This window comes from Drosophila guanche, unplaced genomic scaffold (genome assembly GCF_900245975.1).
Source record: "Drosophila guanche unplaced genomic scaffold, DGUA_6, whole genome shotgun sequence".
In the NCBI taxonomy this organism is placed as follows: domain Eukaryota; kingdom Metazoa; phylum Arthropoda; class Insecta; order Diptera; family Drosophilidae; genus Drosophila; species Drosophila guanche.
Genome location: NW_022995743.1, coordinates 8417370 through 8437037, shown reverse-complemented (window position 1 = coordinate 8437037; position 19668 = coordinate 8417370). Strand labels below are relative to the sequence as shown.

Genomic DNA, 19668 nt, shown 5'->3' with positions numbered 1-19668 from the left:
GTACCCAGGCAGGACCCGAAGAGGACACACAAGTTTCAAGGGCTGGTTCTGAAGCTATTTGTGTGGGATAAATTCGTGGAAAATTCGATGAAAAATGTTGATAGTCAGGATTATTATGTTCTGGAAGGGTCTTAAGAAATGAAACAGCTTGAAGCTGCAGTGCTAGAACATGTACACATACATATGCATATGTGTAAATACATACATACGAGCATGTTAAGTAATTTATTTATGTGTCAGCCTCCCTTAAGTTTTCATTGCTTGACCTTGAAATACATTTTTGTGAACAGATGCATCTAGAATGCTGGGGAAAAACATTGGAATGGATAAACATGAAAAACACCACCGGAAGCTAGACGTAAACACGAACCATGGGTACACACAGATGCACTCCGTGTTCGCCTGCTCGGATTGCTTTCTCTCTCAAAATAGAGAATTTCTCTCAGAGAAAGTTTTCCCTCTCCCGATCGTTATCTGTGTGTGTATGCGTGTGTGTGTGTGTGTGTGTGCCAGATACAACAGAACCCACGAGAATAGCAATAACAAAAGCAACAACTGTTGAGTTAGGTAGAAAACCCAGAGTAAACATAAATCAAGGATTCCTCACAGGCCCTGACCATGGCCTGCACTTGCTGTGCAACAGATACACACGGGCACACAAAGACCAGCATTTTCCGAGGGCCTGAGTGTGCGTGTGCGTGTGTGTGTGTGTGTGTGAGCGTTGCAGCTGCGCATAGGATTTAGGATTCGGATCCGTTGCTGCCTCCGCTTCGTGCTTGTGGATGGGATTGAAAATTTGTAAGCTAGGCAGCGTCAACTAGTGCCGTTTCGATTGTGTTGCCGTGTGGATGCTTTTCGCGGCTGGTTGTGCGTGGGCGGAGTGCAAGGAAAAGCTGGCAAAGCTCGACTTGAATTTGAATATTCGACTGTGAGATTAGTTGATAATCAAAAGCTCTGCCCAAGCCAGCAGCGGAAAGCAAGCACCGAGCACAGCGAACTGCACCCTGAATAGTCTAATAAAAATCATTTGATTAATCCGATTCTGTGCTTCATTTTACAGGTGGCCTCGGATACACGTCAACGCAGCTCTCTCGTGGATATACCAGCGAAAAATTGAATACATATTCAAGACATCACTAACCTATTGTTCTCTATTTTTCACAGATATAGCAGGTAATGAGATACACTTAAAAATGGTTTCGGTTCAGCAAAAACTCACCCACCACAAAACATCTCCAACATCATCTCATCCCATCGAAGCACCAAAAACAAACAAAGAACAGCAAAATTTTGACAATTATCTAACGCGACTTACAAAAGCTATTTTATTTAATCAAAAAATGTGTTCCAAAATATTAATAAAAGTGAAAATGACGTGTACCCTTGTTTATTTAATTCTAAACCAAAATTATATGTGTGTTGCTTTACCTATGCATTATTTAGTGTATTTTGCTTTTAGTTTTGTTGCATGCCTTCTGTCATCTAACTAACACCTTTCAATGCCCTAACAACCCAAGCAGCCCGAGAGTTACAAATTGCTTTTTCATTTGTCACGTCTCAACAATTCATCAGTCGTGCGACAAAGCTCATACTACAGGAAATAGAAGCGAGAAAAACGAATCTAAAATTTAAACAATTCTCATTTTTTGGCAAAAACTAATCAAACAAAAAATATGTTTCCGATTGCAGACTTGAGCCGAAAGGAGAACACCGCCCCAGGAGTGGGAACAGCAGAGATCCAGCGCAGTTTCCAGCGCAGTATTCTCAATGGAAGGAAGCGCGATGAACAAAGGATTCAAGTGCCGGGATCTCGTCGCAAGCGACTGTCTGTGTCTGAGGTCTCGGACATGCTGTTCGAGTTCTACAAGACCAAGTCGGCCAAGGTGCCGAAGCAACAGCAACTGGACCACCCAGAGATGAATCAGTACGGCCAGGTGTCGCCCACCTCGGGTGAGACATTGGAGCCTTCCACCATTGCCGCGATTGCCGTCTACGGCTCCGCTTCCGATACGGCTTCAAAAAACTTGAATGCTGATGAGATAATGGGCGTTGCCGCTGGCGCTGCATCACTTCATCCGCGCAACAAGTACTCTCTGAAGACAGCGGTCCCCACTGGCCTTGCCCTGGGTGGGGTGAAGGCCATACCAACTTCAGTGTTGGTTGCCAACAAAACCATCGCTCCAGTTGCCCCAGTTGTTCCAACACCAAAGCCACAGGCGGCTGTCATAGCCGAAGCACTAATGCGTAATGGGCTGCACAGCTTCCAGCAACAGCTGCGTGCGCAGGAGATACTGCGCCACCACACGCCTCCGCGTCGCATCAAGGAGGAGGTCGATACGGCAAACGGCAACGAGACCACGCCAACCAAAATATTGGAGAACCTTTTGCGCAAGCAGCAGGAGCGCGATATGCGCCATTCGGAGTGCGAGAACGAGCCGGGCTCATCGACAGAGGATGAAGATGATGGCCGCTTCCATGCCTTTGACGATATACATCTCATGGAACAGAGCGGCACCAAGTTCGGCAACTCTTCGCTGAACATGTTCCAGTCGAGTGCGCACGGAGGCTCCACCAACTCCATGCTGGAGGCCCAGGCCCAAGTCTTTCGCAATCTGGAGTTCACACTGAGTGACTATGGTGGCAGCAGCAGCAACGGGAGCATCACCAGTCCCAATGCGATTGGCCTGGATGGCGAACCAGTCTACGAGTGTCGTCACTGCGGCAAGAAATATCGCTGGAAGTCCACACTGCGTCGTCACGAGAATGTCGAGTGTGGTGGCAAGGAGCCATCCCATCAGTGTCCGTATTGTCCGTACAAGTCGAAGCAGCGCGGAAACCTTGGCGTCCACGTAAGGAAGCACCACACCGACTTGCCCCAGCTGCCCAGCAAGCGTCGCTCCAAGTACTCCATGAAGGGTGACGGCATGAGCGGCTCCATGTCCGACGATTCCCAAGGCAAGCTGATTATAGACTGCAATAAGTAGAAGGGAGACTCTTTGCGCGCGATTTGATACCAAATAATACTTTTATGGGGACCAACTGAATCTTCCATTTCATTTGTAGCCCTGTCCAACCACTAAGGAGATCTGCCTTGGATGCAATCATCTGCCTTGCATTTTTTGTTTTGATTTGAGGAATTAACGAAATATATTTCTTGTCATTTATGTGTCATCCCAAATATTTAATGTTTACATGTAATAATTTATATAATATAAGCACTCGTAAACCAATCTAATCAAGCAGATAATCAAATTAGTCTTAAGGCAACATACGACAACGACTGCAAACCGAACAATATTTCACGCTGCGTATTATTTTATACTTTGATTCTGATATTTTATAAGCCTATGTGAGATTGATTTTATTTTTATACAATTTTATAGCTAAGTTAAGGACTTTTATGCCCAACATATTTACACGAATCGTTTTAAAAAAGGCCACTAAATACTAAGAGATTATCAAGCATTTCGCTGTTGTCCAGAAATAAACAAATTATTCTTAGGGCTCATCTGTATCTTCGAAACATTTTGAAAGTTCTGCCCATAAAAACATTTCCACGCCCTTGCCTCCCCGAAGATCTCTTAATTAAGTTTTGATCAAGCCTTCTAAGACAGAAACCCTTGACAATTCTTGGATCTCCTCAATCGATGCCATCTTTAAAGATAGACATAAATATGTACTCGTACTCTGACTGATCTAGTTTTACAGAGAATCGTTTGGAATTTGCCATTGTCTCATTTGCATTATTTCCTTTAAGACATTCGATTTATACACTTATGGACTTGAAGACTGAGTTTTTGTTTACAAAATTATTGTTTACCTATGACCAAAAAAGAATTAGGGAACACTACCACGATTCCCAAACCAAAAACCAAAACAAATTTAATGTCTAAATGTTTTATCATACTCGTATATCTTATGTACTCATAAGCTTTGTATTATCGCATTGAATCCCTCAAATATTAAACACCATAAGACGGGTGCATATACAAGAAGAATATAAACATACACATACACAGATACATATATGTACATCTACGCATAGGGCAGTGAAACTGCTATGGTAAGATGATTGATTATTCAACAATTACTTCAACTTTTACTTTCAAATAAAACCATTTTAATTTCGTTTTATAAATATATATGTATGTACTTTATTTTAGGCGCAAGACACTTTGTACTATGTGATAGTCGAGTTGCGATAACAAATACTTTTGAAAGGGATTTCTGGTACCAGGAGATTGCATTAACATGAATGTGAGAGGACGAATTATCTAAGCTGACAAACACCATATATGTAAATATGTTAATTGAAACAAAATGCACAGTTTACGGAATAAGTAATGTGTGTCGTGTTGTGTCTGATGGCTGTGCCGTGTGCAAGAGTTTGGATTGCTTTGGAAACAGTTTAGTATGCTTAGTATGCTTAGTAAGAGCAACCGATTGCCACAGTCAAAAAGTCTTCAAAGCCAATGGTGATTGTTCCATTCTGTTGCGTGTCCCGCTGACGGAAGGCCTCCGTGAAGCGCTGAACTTGCACACAAAGCACAATGAACTGGTCCACCGACACCTCCTTGTGGGTCTGCGGATCGCTCTTCTTCACCAGAAAGTTGATGAATTCGGGCGAGAACCGAAAGCCCATCTGCGTGAAGGCTGTTAACAACGAAAGGCAATTAGATAAAAAGATCAATCGGTCACGGCATTATATTTATAGTAGATTACCCTGAGTCAGCTCGCTCTCCTCGATATGGCCAGAGGAGTCCTGATCGTAGGTCTTGAAGACCTGCAGCCATTGATTAATGTAGTTGTAAAGCTTTTCAAACTCGTAAACATCGATGGTGCCGCTCGCGTCGTTGTCGAACATGCCTGCAAGTAGGGCCAAAGTTTGCCATTAAGTGCGAACGAATAAACACAATAAAACGAATCGGTTAAGTAAACAATCAAGATAATGTCTGCCCGGCGATTTAAGCAAACACGCCCGTGTGCCTCCAGATTTGGGGCAGCTAGCACATATTTATAGACACAGCTGGCGCTTCGGATTCCAGGAAGTTCCTCCTTCACGCCGTCAACTGATGGCTGTGACGTCACAACAGCGACTCCAGAGGCGATAACTTACTAATCATGAGCTTGCATGCGTTGTCCGAAAAGTGGTCTCCACGCCCATTTACCAGAGCGGCCTGCAGCTCGGAAGCGTTGATCTTTCCAGAACGGTCACGGTCCACCATGGCGAACCATTGCTGCGCCTGTGAGGAGACTTGGGAGTTTTGGGGTGGGAAAGCTCCCGGAGGTGCGGCATAGCCTCCACCAGGCTGGCCGTAGGGATTGTAGCCTTGACCCTGAAAAAAACAAAATGTAATTAAGTTTGTACGCCTCTTTGAGTTGATGAGAACATACGTAGGACATTTTTCACGATTGAATTTGATTTTAATTGAAATTAAAAATTTGTCAATTCAATTGACAAAACAAAACACAATGTGACTGCGGATTTATCGATAAGATATACCGCCTGACCCTATGAAATATACCGAAATCTACCCGAAACGGTCACTCTAAACAAATCTGAATTTAAGTACAACGCGACCGATTGGTTGACCAATCGATTTCTCGTGCAAGCATCGATATCGCGATTTGACTATCGCTTCATTGTGCACCCCTTCCATCTCTAGCGTCTACACCGGCATAAACAAGCAAAAAGGCAACAAAATGTCGAATTTCGTGAATATGGATATCTTTTCAAACTACCAGAAGTATATAGACAATGAGCAGGAGGTACGGGAGGTAAGTTGGCCATAGAACAGTATAATAAATAGGTGCTTATGCCTAGGACTTTTCTTACAGAACATCCGACTTGTGGTGAGGGAAATTGAGCATCTGGCGAAGGACGCACAAATCAAGTTGCAGATAATTCACAGCGACTTAAGCCAAAGTAGGTTATTCATTTTAGCCATAGTGGTCATTTCTAACTCCTCTTACGTTTAGTTAGCGGCGCCTGCGGTTCAGCCCGGAAGCTAATCGAAGCCTGTGCCGAAAAATATGTAAAATTGGCCACATTGGTGCCACCAGGGCAATACTACAGGTGAGTCAGAGATGAAAGTTCGTCCGCCCTTGTGGGTGTCTAATGCTCTGCTCTACACAGATACTCCGATCATTGGACCTACATTACACAGCGCTTGATTTTTCTCATTGCCTTGGTTATTTATTTGGAGGCGGGCTTTTTGGTGACGCGCGAGACAGTGGCCGAAATGCTGGGCTGTGAGTATAGATTTCTTTTTCTGCCTGCGACGTTTTTAATATTCATTCGATTGTTCTGTCAACAGTGAAGACCAAGCCGGGTGATGGCTTCCATTTGGATGTAGAGGACTACTTGCTGGGTATATTGCAGCTGGCATCGGAGCTGTCGCGGTTTGCCACGAATTCCGTCACGATGGGCGATTATGAGCGACCCCTGAACATCTCGCACTTTATTGGCGACTTGAACACGGGCTTTCGATTGCTCAACCTGAAGAATGATGGCTTACGCAAGCGGTTTGATGCCCTCAAATATGACGTGAAGAAGATTGAAGAGGTTGTCTACGACGTCAGCATACGTGGCCTGTCCAACAAGGACAACAAGGATGGGGAACAGTCGGTAGCAGCAACTGAGTAGTTCAGACCAAGAAGACTCTTAACTTTCCCGTATCCCCTATTTCACTTTATACTAATCTAAGAAGACGCTCCATCGAAGGGCCTTGATAATGATATAAGCTAGCGATGTTAAGCTTGAAAGCGCATTGGTTCTGTGTTAAATACATCTCTGCAATATGTATGCATGCATATGTATATATGCATGTACATGCTGCAGCACTAACCCTTATGCAAGTTGATTATTCTGCTGTTGCTTCGATCATATGGTCGAAACTCTCGCGCTTGTTGCTGCCGCCGTTCTCCGAGCGACTCTCGTCTCATTCTCTTCTCCACCACCAAAACGTTTACAACATTGCGCGCGCGCCTTTGCCGTTTTCTCGTCTGTCTCTCCGGTCTTTTCCGCGCTTTGTGCTGTTTTCTATTGTGTTATTCGATTTGTGTATTTGGATAAATAAAAACAGTCCGTTGATTGTTCCGTTCACCAGAAAGTAAGTACATAAGAGCGTGCTAAGCCCACTTCCGATTCCCATTTGGGTAAATTTCCCTAGATTTTGTTGCCCCAGCGACCTGCTCAGTGCCCCCCTTAGCCACACAAAAATAATTCAAAAACTCCAACCAGTTTCAAACAATTGGGTCACATGCAAGTCCCAGGCAGCACCGAATAGTGAATTTTCCTCCACGAATCGCATGGAAACTTGTTTGGAAAAGCAGCAACTAAAAGTGAATAATATTGTATTTATTACAACACTACCTGCCGCCGCCTTCGCCGTATTTTCGTGGCTCTGATTGTTGTTTGTTTTTAAATAAAGTCGTTGTTGTTTTACGCTGTTGTTTTTTTTTTTACAAAACACGCTTTTCTCAACACGGTTCAAAGTCCAAAACGAGTTTTGTGCGGCTTTTTACCTCTCTCGCCTTCGCACTGCTCTCTGAGAGCGGAGCCTCCCAGCTTCTCTGCTCGCTCTGAGTGGGTGCAAAAGCTGTGAGAGTGTAAGACAAGCACACACACCTATACACACCCCCGATGCAGCTGTGTGCATCTGTCTCTTGGCCTGGCTACGTGTCTTGCTGCACTTTCCTCCACTGCTCATATGCATACACAGTACACACATTTGTATATATGTATGCTCATGAGTGTGTATGCTTGTAAGACGCAAACGAACCTTATCCAAAAGAGAAGTTTAACAAATGGCAGATCCCCAATACGCTACTCAGGTAGGAGAGGTACTATTGACCTCCTAATTGCCGCGGCAGCTGTGAATGATATTTCAGAGAGGCCCGACTGGTTCCACCACCTTCTTCTGTGTCTTTCCCGGCCGTGTTAGACATGCGTCGTTGGCGCTGGCGCTGGCGCTGCCTTGGTCGTCGCACATTTAAAGTTGCTGAGGTTCAAAGTCCACAGTGGAGATAGGCGAGCAGTGCGACCTGCCATCTTGTGATCTCTTTCACTTGTCTGGGTTGTGTGGTAATGAACTCTTTACCAGACTTTTTAGGCATAATTATCAATAAGGGAGTCATAGGCCCCCCCAGACATGCCAACCACTGCTGCGCCAATGTGTCGAAGATTGCACTAGGTTATTTTGGCAATACTCATAATTATCGGACCGCGTGCCTGGCCTTATCAGCCTTGGCCGCCGAATTGCGTACTACACAATTTTCAGTGGGCCCCCCCACAGGCGTAGTACAATGCAGGCTTGGACTTTCAACTAAAAATAGTTAGACGCGATAAAACCTCTCAATTGTTGCTTATCGCAGCTGTGGTCACTTTTTTAATGTTATAAAATCAAATCATATAAGACTTGTTTTCTAGCCAATTTATCGTCTGAAGTAAGTACACCACTTAATCAGGCTCCAACCACCCATCATGAAACGCAGATAAGATTGAATTGAAATTGGTGAGGAGAGAACTTCTTCACTTCTGAAGTAGTTGCGAAAACCAGCGCCGCCTTACATAAATAGACGAGAGCATTCGAGTCTGTTGGCATACTCGTGTGGATCTATTTATATTTTTAGAAAGGCCAAAGTCTGGCCGAAACTGGACATTAGTATCGGGAATTGGAAGTATTATTCACATCATTATCTTTATGATATAGTGCCTCTCTACGGTAATACCAAACATTTGAGTACTCCAATCTATACTAGTTTATGGCTTCGTCATATCCAACCTGAGCACTAGATAACGCTTTGACAATCATTTAAAACTTGTATGTAGATACATATTAGGATCTCCATTTGTTAAACTCAGATTACCCTTTATCGGTCCTCGGGCAGACACACTAAGAGAGGAGAGGAACTGTGGGGAGCAGCAGGCATCGGTCAACACACTCCACGAGCCCCTCGATTCGTGACGCACCCCACCAAATACACAGACGCACACACACACACGCACGCGAACACAGAAAAGTCGTCTCTTGCTGCCATTTAAGACCCCATGCGCCTGCAGCGAGCACCGTCTGGTTCAGTTGGCGTTCGGCCGTTCAAGTGATCAAGTGTGCGTTCTGTTTCTGCCTTTCTGGCCCCCACAAACCGCAACCGCGAGGGAGCTAAAGCTAAAGGGAACTCGTATTTTGAATAAAAATCGAATCTGCTGTTTTCGTGGGATTCTCCCTCTCTCGCTTAGCATTTCGAGACTGTCAGTGTAATTAATTTGAACGTGATTTGCAGAGAAACAGGTGGAAATTGGCTTCAGAAACATTTGATTTGACAAAGAAGGTTTGTTTTCCATTAAACTGAAGGTCGCCCAACAAACGCGCCAAAGAAGCGCAAATAGCGGATAAACAACAGTGCCAATGTTGCATTTTTGCGGCTTTTCTCAGTTTTCTTTTCCTATTCTGATCTCTCTCTTTCTCTCTCTCCCTCTCTCTCTGTTTGTCTCTCTTCTGACCCAAATTCTCCCACTTGTTTTTGATAGTTGAAAAATACATTTCACATTGAGATAGCTGCCTGCCTTATCAGCTGTGTTGAGGGGGACTTTTAGTTTGTTACATAAAACCCGTGTTGGCCCCGCCGCCACATGCGCACCCACACAAGCATCATGGATGGGGAATGGGTAACGGGGTAGGCAAGGTCAATCTAAAAAACCGCATCAATTTAAATTTTCTGCAATATAATTAACGTCTAGGAAGAGATCAGATCCCATCACAGAGCAGCAATGCTGAAAAAATCATTGTGGACTTTGCACCGTCTCGACCACCAGTGTCGGGGCCCAGCGAAAGAGATCGCTGCTGTTGCTTTGGCTGTTGATGTGGCTGTTGCTGTGCCTGCTGCCCACTAAGCAACGACTACATACTATAATAAGAGGCAACAAGTCGTATTTCGTATTTGAATTTGTTGTTTTCGCCCATGTTGCTGCCCCCCCCCCCACCCCCCTCGCTCGTACGCAAACAAATAAAAGCCGGCAGCGCGCTGTTCAAATTATTAGGCATTGTCGCACAGTCGCCTCGATCTAGGTCAAACGAAAACGAATTTGTATCTCGAAGAGGTCTTCGAAGTTGAAACTGGTTTATTGATATGCACGGGCCCAAAGACCCACTGCATTGACCTTCACTTGAATGTTTGTTTACCTCTCTCGAAGGTTTAGCTGCCATTGGCACTGTGTTGTGATTGATACAAATTAGCTGGATTCCCATAAACTACTTCTACTTCTGAGTATTAAAGTCCACAGAACATACATTTGTATGTACATAAATAAATACACTGTATGTATGAGTATAGCAGTTTGTTTGTTTTTGTCATTTGGCGCACTAATCAATTTAAATAGCTGTCACGGCGTATGAGACGCTGAACAATAACAATCAAAACTGAAATTGCAAATAGTTCTTAAATCATTTTGCACTATATACAGTAAATGGATCTGCCCCAAGCGATCGAATGTCGATTTTTAACTGTTTGCCTTCTGCCAACACCAAATATGTTGAAATTTATATGTCTGGCGGCTGGTTGTGCCCAGACCTAGAGTCCCAGATCGAGTCCCTCGATCCTCGGTTTGAGGTTATCACTTGAATGAAACCGCTTTCAGTGACGTCAATCATCAATTGCATGTAAAGTGTTATAACATCGGTTGTCGAGAAGCGTATAAAATTATTAAACAAGATCCGAGTCGTGCAATGTTTTGCTGAACTTTGCACTCCTCCACATACCAGTATGGCAATGTACATTTCAATACGATCCGCAGCGCATTTAACTTCAATCCCAATCGGGTAACTGGCCGAGTTATTGGTCAACACATGAATCACACTTGTGGGTTGTCTGGCCAATTCAAAATATAGCTTATCAGTTTAACCATTAATTGGTTATTATGACGAAAGACTCAAAACAAAGCAGAGAGATTATCGCCTCAGACATTAATACTAAAACCTCTTTAAACCCATATCTTTCTTGCAGAACATTTTAATTGGAATAGGTGTGACAAGAGCAATTGCCTGCAGGTATGGCTGAAGCCCATGCCGCCGTTGCATTCTCGTTTGCCATCACCCATGAGGGCTTCGACATCAACTATGACCACGAGGTGCTCAATCTCGTGTGGAACTCGGGTGTGCGCTCCTGGAAGAAGCGCTTGGCTCGTGCCAGGGTAAGCTAAGAGATGCATTTCCAAATGAAAACCTTTGATTAAACCTTTCTGGATATTCGTTTTAGAATGGCGTTCGCAACGGCGTCTATCCGGCCCACATCCAAAGTCTGTGGCTGATTTCGGCCATTGCCCTGGGTCTGCACTTTGCCGGCTACCAGGCGCCCTTCAATCTCACCAACAGACTTCTCGTTCATCTGCCCTCCAACACAATTAACTGGCAGGTGACTGCCTGCTTCCTGGCTGCCCTAGTGATCTGGCTCTCGATATGTTTCACCATGCGATACACACTGAAGCTTCTACTGATGTACAAGGGCTGGATGTATGAGTCGAGGGCGCCGGGCAGTCGCGTCTCGCTGCCCACCATGTTGTGGGTGGCAGTGGTGCGCGTGTTGTCCAGCTGGAACAAGCCTGGCCTGTACAGTTTCCAGGGTTCCTTGCCCCGTCTGCCGCTGCCGTCCGTTAGTGACACCATGACGAGATACCTACGCAGTGTGCGGCCTCTGCTGGACGATGATAACTACACGAGAATGGAGCGCCTGGCCAAGGAGTTCGAGCAGAATATTGGCAAGAAGCTGCAATGGTATCTCATTCTGAAGAGCTGGTGGTCCACCAACTACGTCTCCGATTGGTGGGAGGAGTATGTCTATCTGCGCGGCCGCAGTCCCCTGTGTGTCAACAGCAACTTCTATGGCACTGATGCCATCTTCATGAACCTGACCAACAAACAGGCAGCCAGGGCAGCCAATGTGGTCTCCCTTCTTCTCAATTTCCGTCGCCTTATCGAGCACCAGGAACTGCAGCCTGTAGGTGGAACGACACATACATCACTGCACACTTGTTAACCTTTTTATTCTGTTGCGCAGATCATGGTCCAGGGCATGATTCCTCTGTGCTCTTGGCAATATGAGCGCACCTTCAATACGGCCCGTGTGCCGGGCTTGGAAACCGATCGCATCGTTCACTACAAGGACTCGAACCACATTGTGGTGCTGCACAAGGGCTGCTACTACAAAATGCTCATCTACCACAAGGGACGCACACTGCGTCCGTGCGAGCTGCAAGTGTGAGTGGCTGCGATCTGGAATCCCAGGATCAGAAATCAGAAACTAACATTTGCCTTTCCATTCAGTCAAATCGAGGAGATCCTAAAGGCCAACGCCACTCCACTCGATGGTGAAGAGCATTTGGCAGCACTCACCGCCTGGAATCGCTCGAAGTGGGCCGAGGCTCGCAATACGTTCTTCTCGCGAGGCGTCAACCACGTCTCCCTGCGCACCATTGAGTCTGCGGCGTTTGTCCTATCCTTGGACGATGAACCCTTCGAGTTTGATCTGGCACGCCCCGAGCTGCTCGACAATTTCGGAAAGAAGCTTCTCCACGGCAACGGCTACAATCGTTGGTTTGACAAATGTTTCACCGTCTGTGTGGCCAACAATGGACGCGTTGGCTTCAATGCCGAACACACCTGGTAAGTGCCAGTGCTAGTCCCAGTGCAAATCGTTTCCTTGATTTGCCGTAATCTAAATTCTTTGAACAATTTGCAAAAACCACACAAACCAAGGTCTGACGCTGCCATTGCCTCTCACATGTGGGAGAACCTGATCGTCGACGATCTTGTATCAGAAGGGTAAATTCATTTTATCTTTTCTGTACCCGCCTACGTTGTGACGGTGTCGGTGTCGGTTGGATGCGTTCAATTTGAGTTCTTTATTTTGGTTTTCAACATGTACATACAAACAGACAAACATATTTTTAATTAACTCTGGTTGTGGCCTAACAATTGATTGAATTTACACATTTTTTATAGGGCCGATGCACCGGTTTTGGGACATCTATGGGAGTATATATTTGGTGATGATATTTATGGGTAAACACTTAACTTAATATTCAAAATATGTAATTAAAGATGGTTTTGGGAAAACCTCGAGGCACTTCGAATGATACAGATATGCATTTGATAACCACTTTAACCCAATCACAAATTAATTATCACATGTTCCAGTGACTAACAATTGATTCGTTAGGTTAACCAAAGCCATTTAATTACGTTGCCTTCACTTACTTACTTTTCGGATCACTTTGAACTAACCAAACTCTTGAACACCACGCAGATACGATGAATCTGGCGACACCAAGGGCACCCCTGAGTTCCAGCCCCCCATGCCCACACGCCTGAGCTGGGATCTTACACCTTGTCTGTCCCAAATTGATGAGGCCACCATGGACGTGACCAAGCTAATCAATGAAGTGAATCTGCGCATTCTGGTGCACCAGGAGTACGGCAAGGGATTCATGAAGAAGTGCCACATCTCCCCAGATGCCTACATTCAAATGGCACTGCAGTTGGCCTATTACCGAGATGCGGGACGATTCTCCCTGACATATGAGGCTTCGATGACGCGTCTGTTCCGCGAGGGAAGAACTGAAACGGTGCGCCCATGTACCATCGAGTCTGCAGCATGGGTCAAAGCCATGCAAAATCAAAGCATAACCGTAAGAGTCCCTCAATACCATTGTATCCAAGTCTAATTGGTTTTTGTATTTGCTAGAACGACGAGCGCGTCAAGATGCTACAGGCAGCCTGCGATCGCCATCAGCTGGGCTATCAGGATGCCATGTGCGGGCGGGGAATTGACAGGCATCTGTTCTGCTTGTACGTTGTCTCAAAGTACCTGGAAGTGGACTCGCCCTTCCTCAACGAAGTGCTCAGCGAGCCGTGGCGCCTGTCGACTAGTCAGACCCCTCACGGGCAGACGCCAAAGATGGATTTGAAGAAGCATCCGAACTGCATCAGTGCCGGAGGTGGCTTTGGACCTGTGGCCGACGACGGCTACGGTGTCTCCTATATCATTGCTGGAGAGAACTTGATATTCTTCCATATCTCAGCAAAGACAACGTGCCAGCAAACGGTAAGGCTTGCCTTTACTCACTTCCAATGGAGCTGCGATTTATTGAAACTTATCTTTCAGGATGTCCAACGTTTCTCTGAGAACATCTCCCAGGCACTGGCCGACATTCGCAGCATGTTCGAGCAGCACATGAAGGATCATCCGAAGCCCGCCAAATCAATCACAAACGGCGCATCCACATAATCCTTAGATGTTTATACGTGTAGTCGCATGTAGTACGAGATTCTTGTTAGCATTTGTTTTCTCTTTTCTAGTTGATCCTTTAAACATCCATCTGATACATTTGCCTATTGTAAGTTCCATTTTAAGTGCTAAAGTCAGCGATAAATTTCTGAAAACAATGCAATTTTTAATTAACTATTCTGACTCGGCTGATTTGACGATGTTAGTCCTAGAACACCCTTTGCACAATATTCTATGTTTCTCAACCAATTAGTATGTAAGTGAACAAATCAATTAGCTTAAGTACTATAAATACGTTTCCTTTTAAGCAAACCAATTGTAGTCATTGTCTATCACGTTGCTAGGGGATTGGCGTGTATGGTTACTCCGTTAATCTTTTTGTCCACGTGCGGCCGGTAGTTCTTGGGATTGACAGGCAGCTTCTCGAGCTCGTCAAGGGCGTCAAAGCCGTCGATTACACGACCAAACAGCGTGTATTTCAAGTCTAGGTTCGGCTGGGCGGCGTACGTGATAAAAAACTGGCTGGCGTTAGCGTTTGGCCCATTGTTCGCCATCGAAACCATTCCACGGTCAGTGTGCTGCAAAAACAACAATGCATCCGGTTGAAGCTGCTGAACGCAATCCAAGCCACCTACCTTGACGGTTTCCTTGAACTCATCGTCGAATTTAGTTCCCCAAATAGACTGGCCATTCTTTCCCGTATTGGTGGGGTCGCCGGTCTGGACAATGAATCCCTTTATGTTTCGAATGAAGACACAGCCGCTGTAGTAGTCGCTGGCACACAGGGCCAGGAAGTTCTCGCATGCTTTTGGGCAGGCATCACAGAAGAGCTCTATTTTGAGGTCGCCCACGTCGGTATGCAGTGTCACAGACTGCAAATTAATTAAATTCATTCAGTAAAAGGCGGGAACGGGACATATTTCACATTTGTTTACCATTTTAGATCGTGTACAGTGTGACCGCGGAATAATCGATCAAATATACCGCACAACACTCAACAATATATCAAAATATAACTTCTCATTTTATAAATATACCGTAATCTTAAATCACACTCCTAGATTATTATGTTCTATTTTACATTACTATCTTGCAACGACTTTTAACACTGAAACAATAGTGCAATATTCTGCTGTTTTGCAAAACAAGCAATGGAACTATCGAAAACAACCAGGAATTTCGAGTATATGATTGATATCTGACGCAAGCCGACCGACATGAAACATATAACTGCGTAAAAATACTAATTTTATGCATTTTATTGATCTCCGTTTGCGGTCACGTCAAAAATGGTCCCACTTTGCGTTTTAGGCGCGAAATAGTCCGCATATTTTTCATCAATTACAATTATTAAGTTCATACTACATAGATTAAGTTAAAAGTAAGAGTTAAAACATGAAGTGCAAGATACCGGAGATCTCGTGGCACAACCGCGATCCAGTTTTGAGTGTGGATATTCAGATGAATGGGCAGGGGCTACGATCGCCTACGATTTGCCGACTCGCCTCGGGGGGAACAGATGCACATGTCCTGATCTGGTACGTGAATCGGTGCGATAATGGAGATGGTGTAGACTTGGAGCTGGCTGTGGATCTGTCCCGACATCAGCGGGCGGTTAACACAGTTCGCTGGTCGCCCAATGGCGAGCTATTGGCCTCCGGCGATGACGAGAGCGTTGTGTTTATATGGAAACAAAAGCCCGACCATGAAGTCCTCAACATTTTGGACGCCGATTCATGTAGTCAGCAGGATAAGGAGTCGTGGGTGACGCTGAAAGTGCTGCGGGGTCACAGAGAGGACATCTATGATCTGAGCTGGGCCCCAAGTTCACAATTCCTTGTGACAGGGTCAGTGGACAACACGGCGATGGTGTGGGATGTCTACAAAGGAAAGTCCCTGGCTATTCTGGAGGATCACAAGGGCTACGTGCAGGGCGTGGCCTGGGACCCGTGCAATCAATTCATAGCCACAATGAGCACCGATAGGTAAGCAACACTCAAATGAACCCACTTCCAAGCACTCTCTGACTTGACCTTTGCCTTGCCTTTCTAGACAAGTCCGTATCTTCGATACCCACACCAAGCGAGTGCTCCACAGGGTAGCCAAGTGCACACTGCCTGTTCAGGAGGGCCATGCAATGCATGGGAAGAACATACGACTCTATCATGATGGCTCTCTGCAGACTTTCTTCCGTCGCTTGTGCTTCACTCCAGACGGCAAGCTGTTGATCACTCCCGCGGGCATCACCGACTACGATGGCGTCTTGAAGCCGGTTAACACCACATACGGCTTCAGTCGCTACGACTTAACGCGGCCGGCCTTTGTACTGCCCTTTCCGCAGGAGTACGCGGTTGCTGTGCGCTGCTCTCCGGTACTGTACCGTCTGAGACCGTACAATGCGGATAAGAATCCACCGGTCATCTCGCTGCCCTACCGCATGATCTATGCCGTCGCCACCAAGAACTCTGTGTTCTTTTATGACACCCAGCAGGCTGTACCGTTCGCCATCGTCTCGAATATTCACTACACTAGGCTCACGGACCTGACCTGGTCGAGTGACGGGACTGTACTGATTGTTTCAAGCACGGATGGCTTCTGTTCGCTGTTGCACTTTGAGATCGATGAGTTGGGCGAGCGCTATGAGGAAATGGATGCAGTGCTGTGCGCTGCCTTTAAGAGTTCAGAGAATGCACCGCCGCCAAGGAAAAATAAAGCGAAGGCTAGAAAGGGATCGGCAGATGAGAGACCAGCCACACGGAAACCACTGCAGGAGAAGACCAAGGCCAATCTCAAAAGAAACACTCCAGAATCAAACCTTAAGGCAGACACAGAGATTGATGCTGATGTCGAAAATGATTCCTCCATGCATAGTGCCAGTTCGTCCACCAGCCCCAAGCAGAAGACAAAAGCAGAGGTAGAGGCCGAGGTCCAGCCAAAATCTATATCCTTTAGGCGCTCCCCTCGCAAAGTCAATGCAACTACCGCACTCGCACCAGCACCGATTGCAATACGCCGTTCGCCGCGTAAGCCGGAAGATTCGGATAAAGGCGCCTCCCAGATCTCTGTCAAGCGCAAGATTGATCAGACACCAAAACCTATCACCATACGCCGCTCGCCACGAAAAACTGAGGACACCGAAGCCTTACCCATATCTGGGAAACGCAAGATCAGTCCATTGCCAGAGCCTCCGACAAAGAAGCAGCTGACAGCTATCGCTGGCACTACACAGACACCCATTCAAATCCTCACACACCAATCACCCGTTAAGAAGGAGGACGAAGAAGCCAACAACGTGAAGGCCTTGTCGAGTTCTGTGAAACGCAAGAGCAGCCCATTGCCAGAGCCACCGACAAAGAAGCATCAGTCGGAAATCGCTGGTATTGCTGTTCTGGACAAGGAGATTATTAGCTCTGAGGAGAAGTTCGAGTCACCGGAGAAGGAATGCCGTCCTGCTACCCCCATTCAAATTCGTCGCCAGCCCCGCACGCCCGGAAGCTCCAGTAGCTTCTCCCTCACACCCAAGAGCGTGAGCCAACCCGCCAAAACAGCAACGCCAATTGCCGTGAGGCGTACTCCCCGCGTACTCGTCGAAATGCCTGTCAACTCTCCAGTCGCTCCCATGGAAGAGGCCATGGATGCTTGGCCCCTCGAAGAGGATAGTACTCCCATGCCAACGTCTATAAAGGAACCATTGCCGGAGACAAATGGGCAGGCAAAGAATCCAGTGTCCGTCAGTGAAAGCACCTGTGAACGCACTGAGGATATACGTCTGGTCTATGAGGACACGCAGGAGGAGGCGGAGACCGAGACCCCGGTCAAAGCGACGGTAGCGAAACCTTCAACGCCCAACAATAAGACGCCGCGCCGCGTCTCCTTGCGCACCATCTCCACGCCCAAGTCGAAAAAGAAACTGCTGGAATAAGCAGAGCAATAGCTTAGACGTAAAATAATTATAGACTTATACAAAGTTATACACAAATTATACAACAAATAAAAAACACAAGGCAAGGCATAGCGAAAGACATTTGTGTTCAAAATGTGACATTTCATTTATTCCGTTTTGCTGCTGGTTCTTACCTGCCAATATCGGCGGTATTGGGCGTCAGATGGGTCAAATGTGTCAGCGACGGTGACTGTACTGTACCCAGGAACGGAAAAATTGAGTTCCGGGTACCAAAAAATTACTTTTTCAGACGAAATCGGTAAGGTATGCACAACCTTTTTGCAGGCTGCTTAGAGTAAATGTTGAATAAATAAATTAAAATATATGTGCAGAGGTACAAGGTGCTTGATGAAATTTCTGTGTGGAATAAATTAGTACAACTTTCAGCGCTTTTATTTTATTATTTATATTTATTTAAATTTTAGATGATCTCTAACGTTTTGAGTTTCTTTTACATACAAACATTAGGGCTTTGATTTTTTGTTATTTTTGTTTCTATATCATTACGTTATATATACATACATATATATGTATATATATATATATATTATATTTGTAATTCAACGATTTAATATCTTTCATCATTATCGAGCTTAGTAAGATTCTGTGGCTCGCATCATTTTCAATTAAAACCGGGCCATTAGCTACACATCATTGTCCACGTGGTTCATTAGAGAGAGTAAAGGAGCTCAAGACTGAGGAGAAATATATATTTCCACACATGCATGGTATTTTTTTACATATATGTTTCATAAATATTTGCCATATACATGTGAAATAAATCTGATCTGGTGCAAGGGACAACAAAAGCAATTTGAATTAGGCTACAAATTAGATTAATTACTCCTCCTAAGCTTTGTCTAACCTATGGTTCCATTTTCATCCTTCTACTCCTCAATCAATTATCTTCTTGGTTTAATTAACCCGTTTAATATTTCATTTTCCTTGGGGATACTTTTCCACTTACAACAAATCAAATCGTTTGCTTTGATTTACGATCAATTAAACATTAGTTAAGTGTTGCCTTTTCCGTTTATGTACGAGTATTTGCATGAAACTCACTTGGAATTGTTTCATCTGCTATTAATGTAATTTTAGTAAGTTGTGCTGCGACTCGAGAGTGTGTGTGGAGCAAAATGGTGTATGAGCTTAGAAAAATATGTATGAGAATTGATACCGTTTGTGTTCCGTTCATTATTGAAAATATGTATGCAAAATTGTATGTTAATTGATTTACTGCGGTTAATTCTATGCTATGCTTGAATTTGAATGAAGTTGCTATTAGTCGTATTTGAATGTTTGTTTGTTTGTTTGCTTGTTTAATTAGTTAATTAGCTTGCATTCTCTCTTTTTGGCAAGAGTTGAGCTACTTTTGAGGAGGAAAATGATAGACTCTTTCGCTTGAGTGTTTTCCATTAGTTATAATTACGAGAAAAATATAG

General features: G+C 45.1%; 6 protein-coding genes across 9 annotated transcripts in view; 4 read left to right on the top strand and 2 right to left on the bottom strand.

The window, feature by feature from the left end:
- Positions 1 to 6803, top strand: part of LOC117591830 (longitudinals lacking protein, isoforms N/O/W/X/Y) — a 64391-nt gene extending 57588 nt beyond the window's left edge. The window contains exon 7 of one of the 2 annotated variants that reach the window (XM_034285179.1): positions 6647 to 6803. In XM_034285179.1, the coding sequence (XP_034141070.1) occupies positions 6647 to 6732 (86 nt within the window). In that variant the 3' untranslated portion in view covers positions 6733 to 6803. Of the gene's footprint in view, positions 1 to 1689; positions 3524 to 6646 lie in introns of those variants that run through there. The other variant, XM_034285173.1, reaches the window with a different exon arrangement.
- Positions 4130 to 5546, bottom strand: LOC117591839 (peflin). The gene is made up of 4 exons (XM_034285205.1): positions 5395 to 5546; positions 5117 to 5336; positions 4723 to 4866; positions 4130 to 4653 (listed from the first exon to the last, which is right to left on the bottom strand). Exons 1-4 carry the CDS (start codon positions 5401 to 5403, stop codon positions 4427 to 4429), a joined length of 600 nt encoding a protein of 199 aa, XP_034141096.1. The 5' UTR covers positions 5404 to 5546; the 3' UTR covers positions 4130 to 4426.
- On the top strand, positions 5625 to 6807 carry LOC117591838 (translin). The gene is made up of 5 exons (XM_034285204.1): positions 5625 to 5778; positions 5839 to 5926; positions 5980 to 6076; positions 6137 to 6252; positions 6318 to 6807. Exons 1-5 carry the CDS (start codon positions 5704 to 5706, stop codon positions 6644 to 6646), a joined length of 705 nt encoding a protein of 234 aa, XP_034141095.1. The 5' UTR covers positions 5625 to 5703; the 3' UTR covers positions 6647 to 6807.
- Positions 6808 to 6956: 149 nt separating this feature from the next.
- LOC117591834 (carnitine O-palmitoyltransferase 1, liver isoform) lies at positions 6957 to 14595 on the top strand. Of its 3 annotated transcripts, none has more exons than XM_034285198.1 (9): positions 6957 to 7112; positions 11005 to 11191; positions 11257 to 11994; positions 12055 to 12254; positions 12321 to 12659; positions 12753 to 12818; positions 13303 to 13684; positions 13741 to 14100; positions 14161 to 14595. In XM_034285198.1, the coding sequence occupies exons 2-9, from the start codon at positions 11051 to 11053 to the stop codon at positions 14281 to 14283; spliced, it is 2349 nt and encodes a 782-aa protein (XP_034141089.1). In that variant the 5' UTR covers positions 6957 to 7112; positions 11005 to 11050; the 3' UTR covers positions 14284 to 14595. The 3 variants fall into 3 exon arrangements, with proteins under 3 accessions (XP_034141089.1, XP_034141088.1, XP_034141090.1); XM_034285197.1 differs by lacking the exon at positions 6957 to 7112 and adding an exon at positions 9078 to 9333; XM_034285199.1 differs by lacking the exons at positions 6957 to 7112; positions 12753 to 12818 and adding exons at positions 9079 to 9333; positions 12999 to 13058.
- On the bottom strand, positions 14482 to 15241 carry LOC117591840 (peptidyl-prolyl cis-trans isomerase-like 3). Its single transcript, XM_034285206.1, has 3 exons — positions 15219 to 15241; positions 14919 to 15155; positions 14482 to 14861 (listed from the first exon to the last, which is right to left on the bottom strand). The coding sequence occupies exons 1-3, from the start codon at positions 15219 to 15221 to the stop codon at positions 14616 to 14618; spliced, it is 486 nt and encodes a 161-aa protein (XP_034141097.1). The 5' UTR covers positions 15222 to 15241; the 3' UTR covers positions 14482 to 14615.
- Positions 15242 to 15566: 325 nt separating this feature from the next.
- Positions 15567 to 18266, top strand: LOC117591833 (chromatin assembly factor 1 subunit B). The gene is made up of 2 exons (XM_034285196.1): positions 15567 to 16268; positions 16336 to 18266. The coding sequence occupies exons 1-2, from the start codon at positions 15679 to 15681 to the stop codon at positions 18203 to 18205; spliced, it is 2460 nt and encodes an 819-aa protein (XP_034141087.1). The 5' UTR covers positions 15567 to 15678; the 3' UTR covers positions 18206 to 18266.
- The last annotated feature ends 1402 nt before the right edge of the window (positions 18267 to 19668 follow it).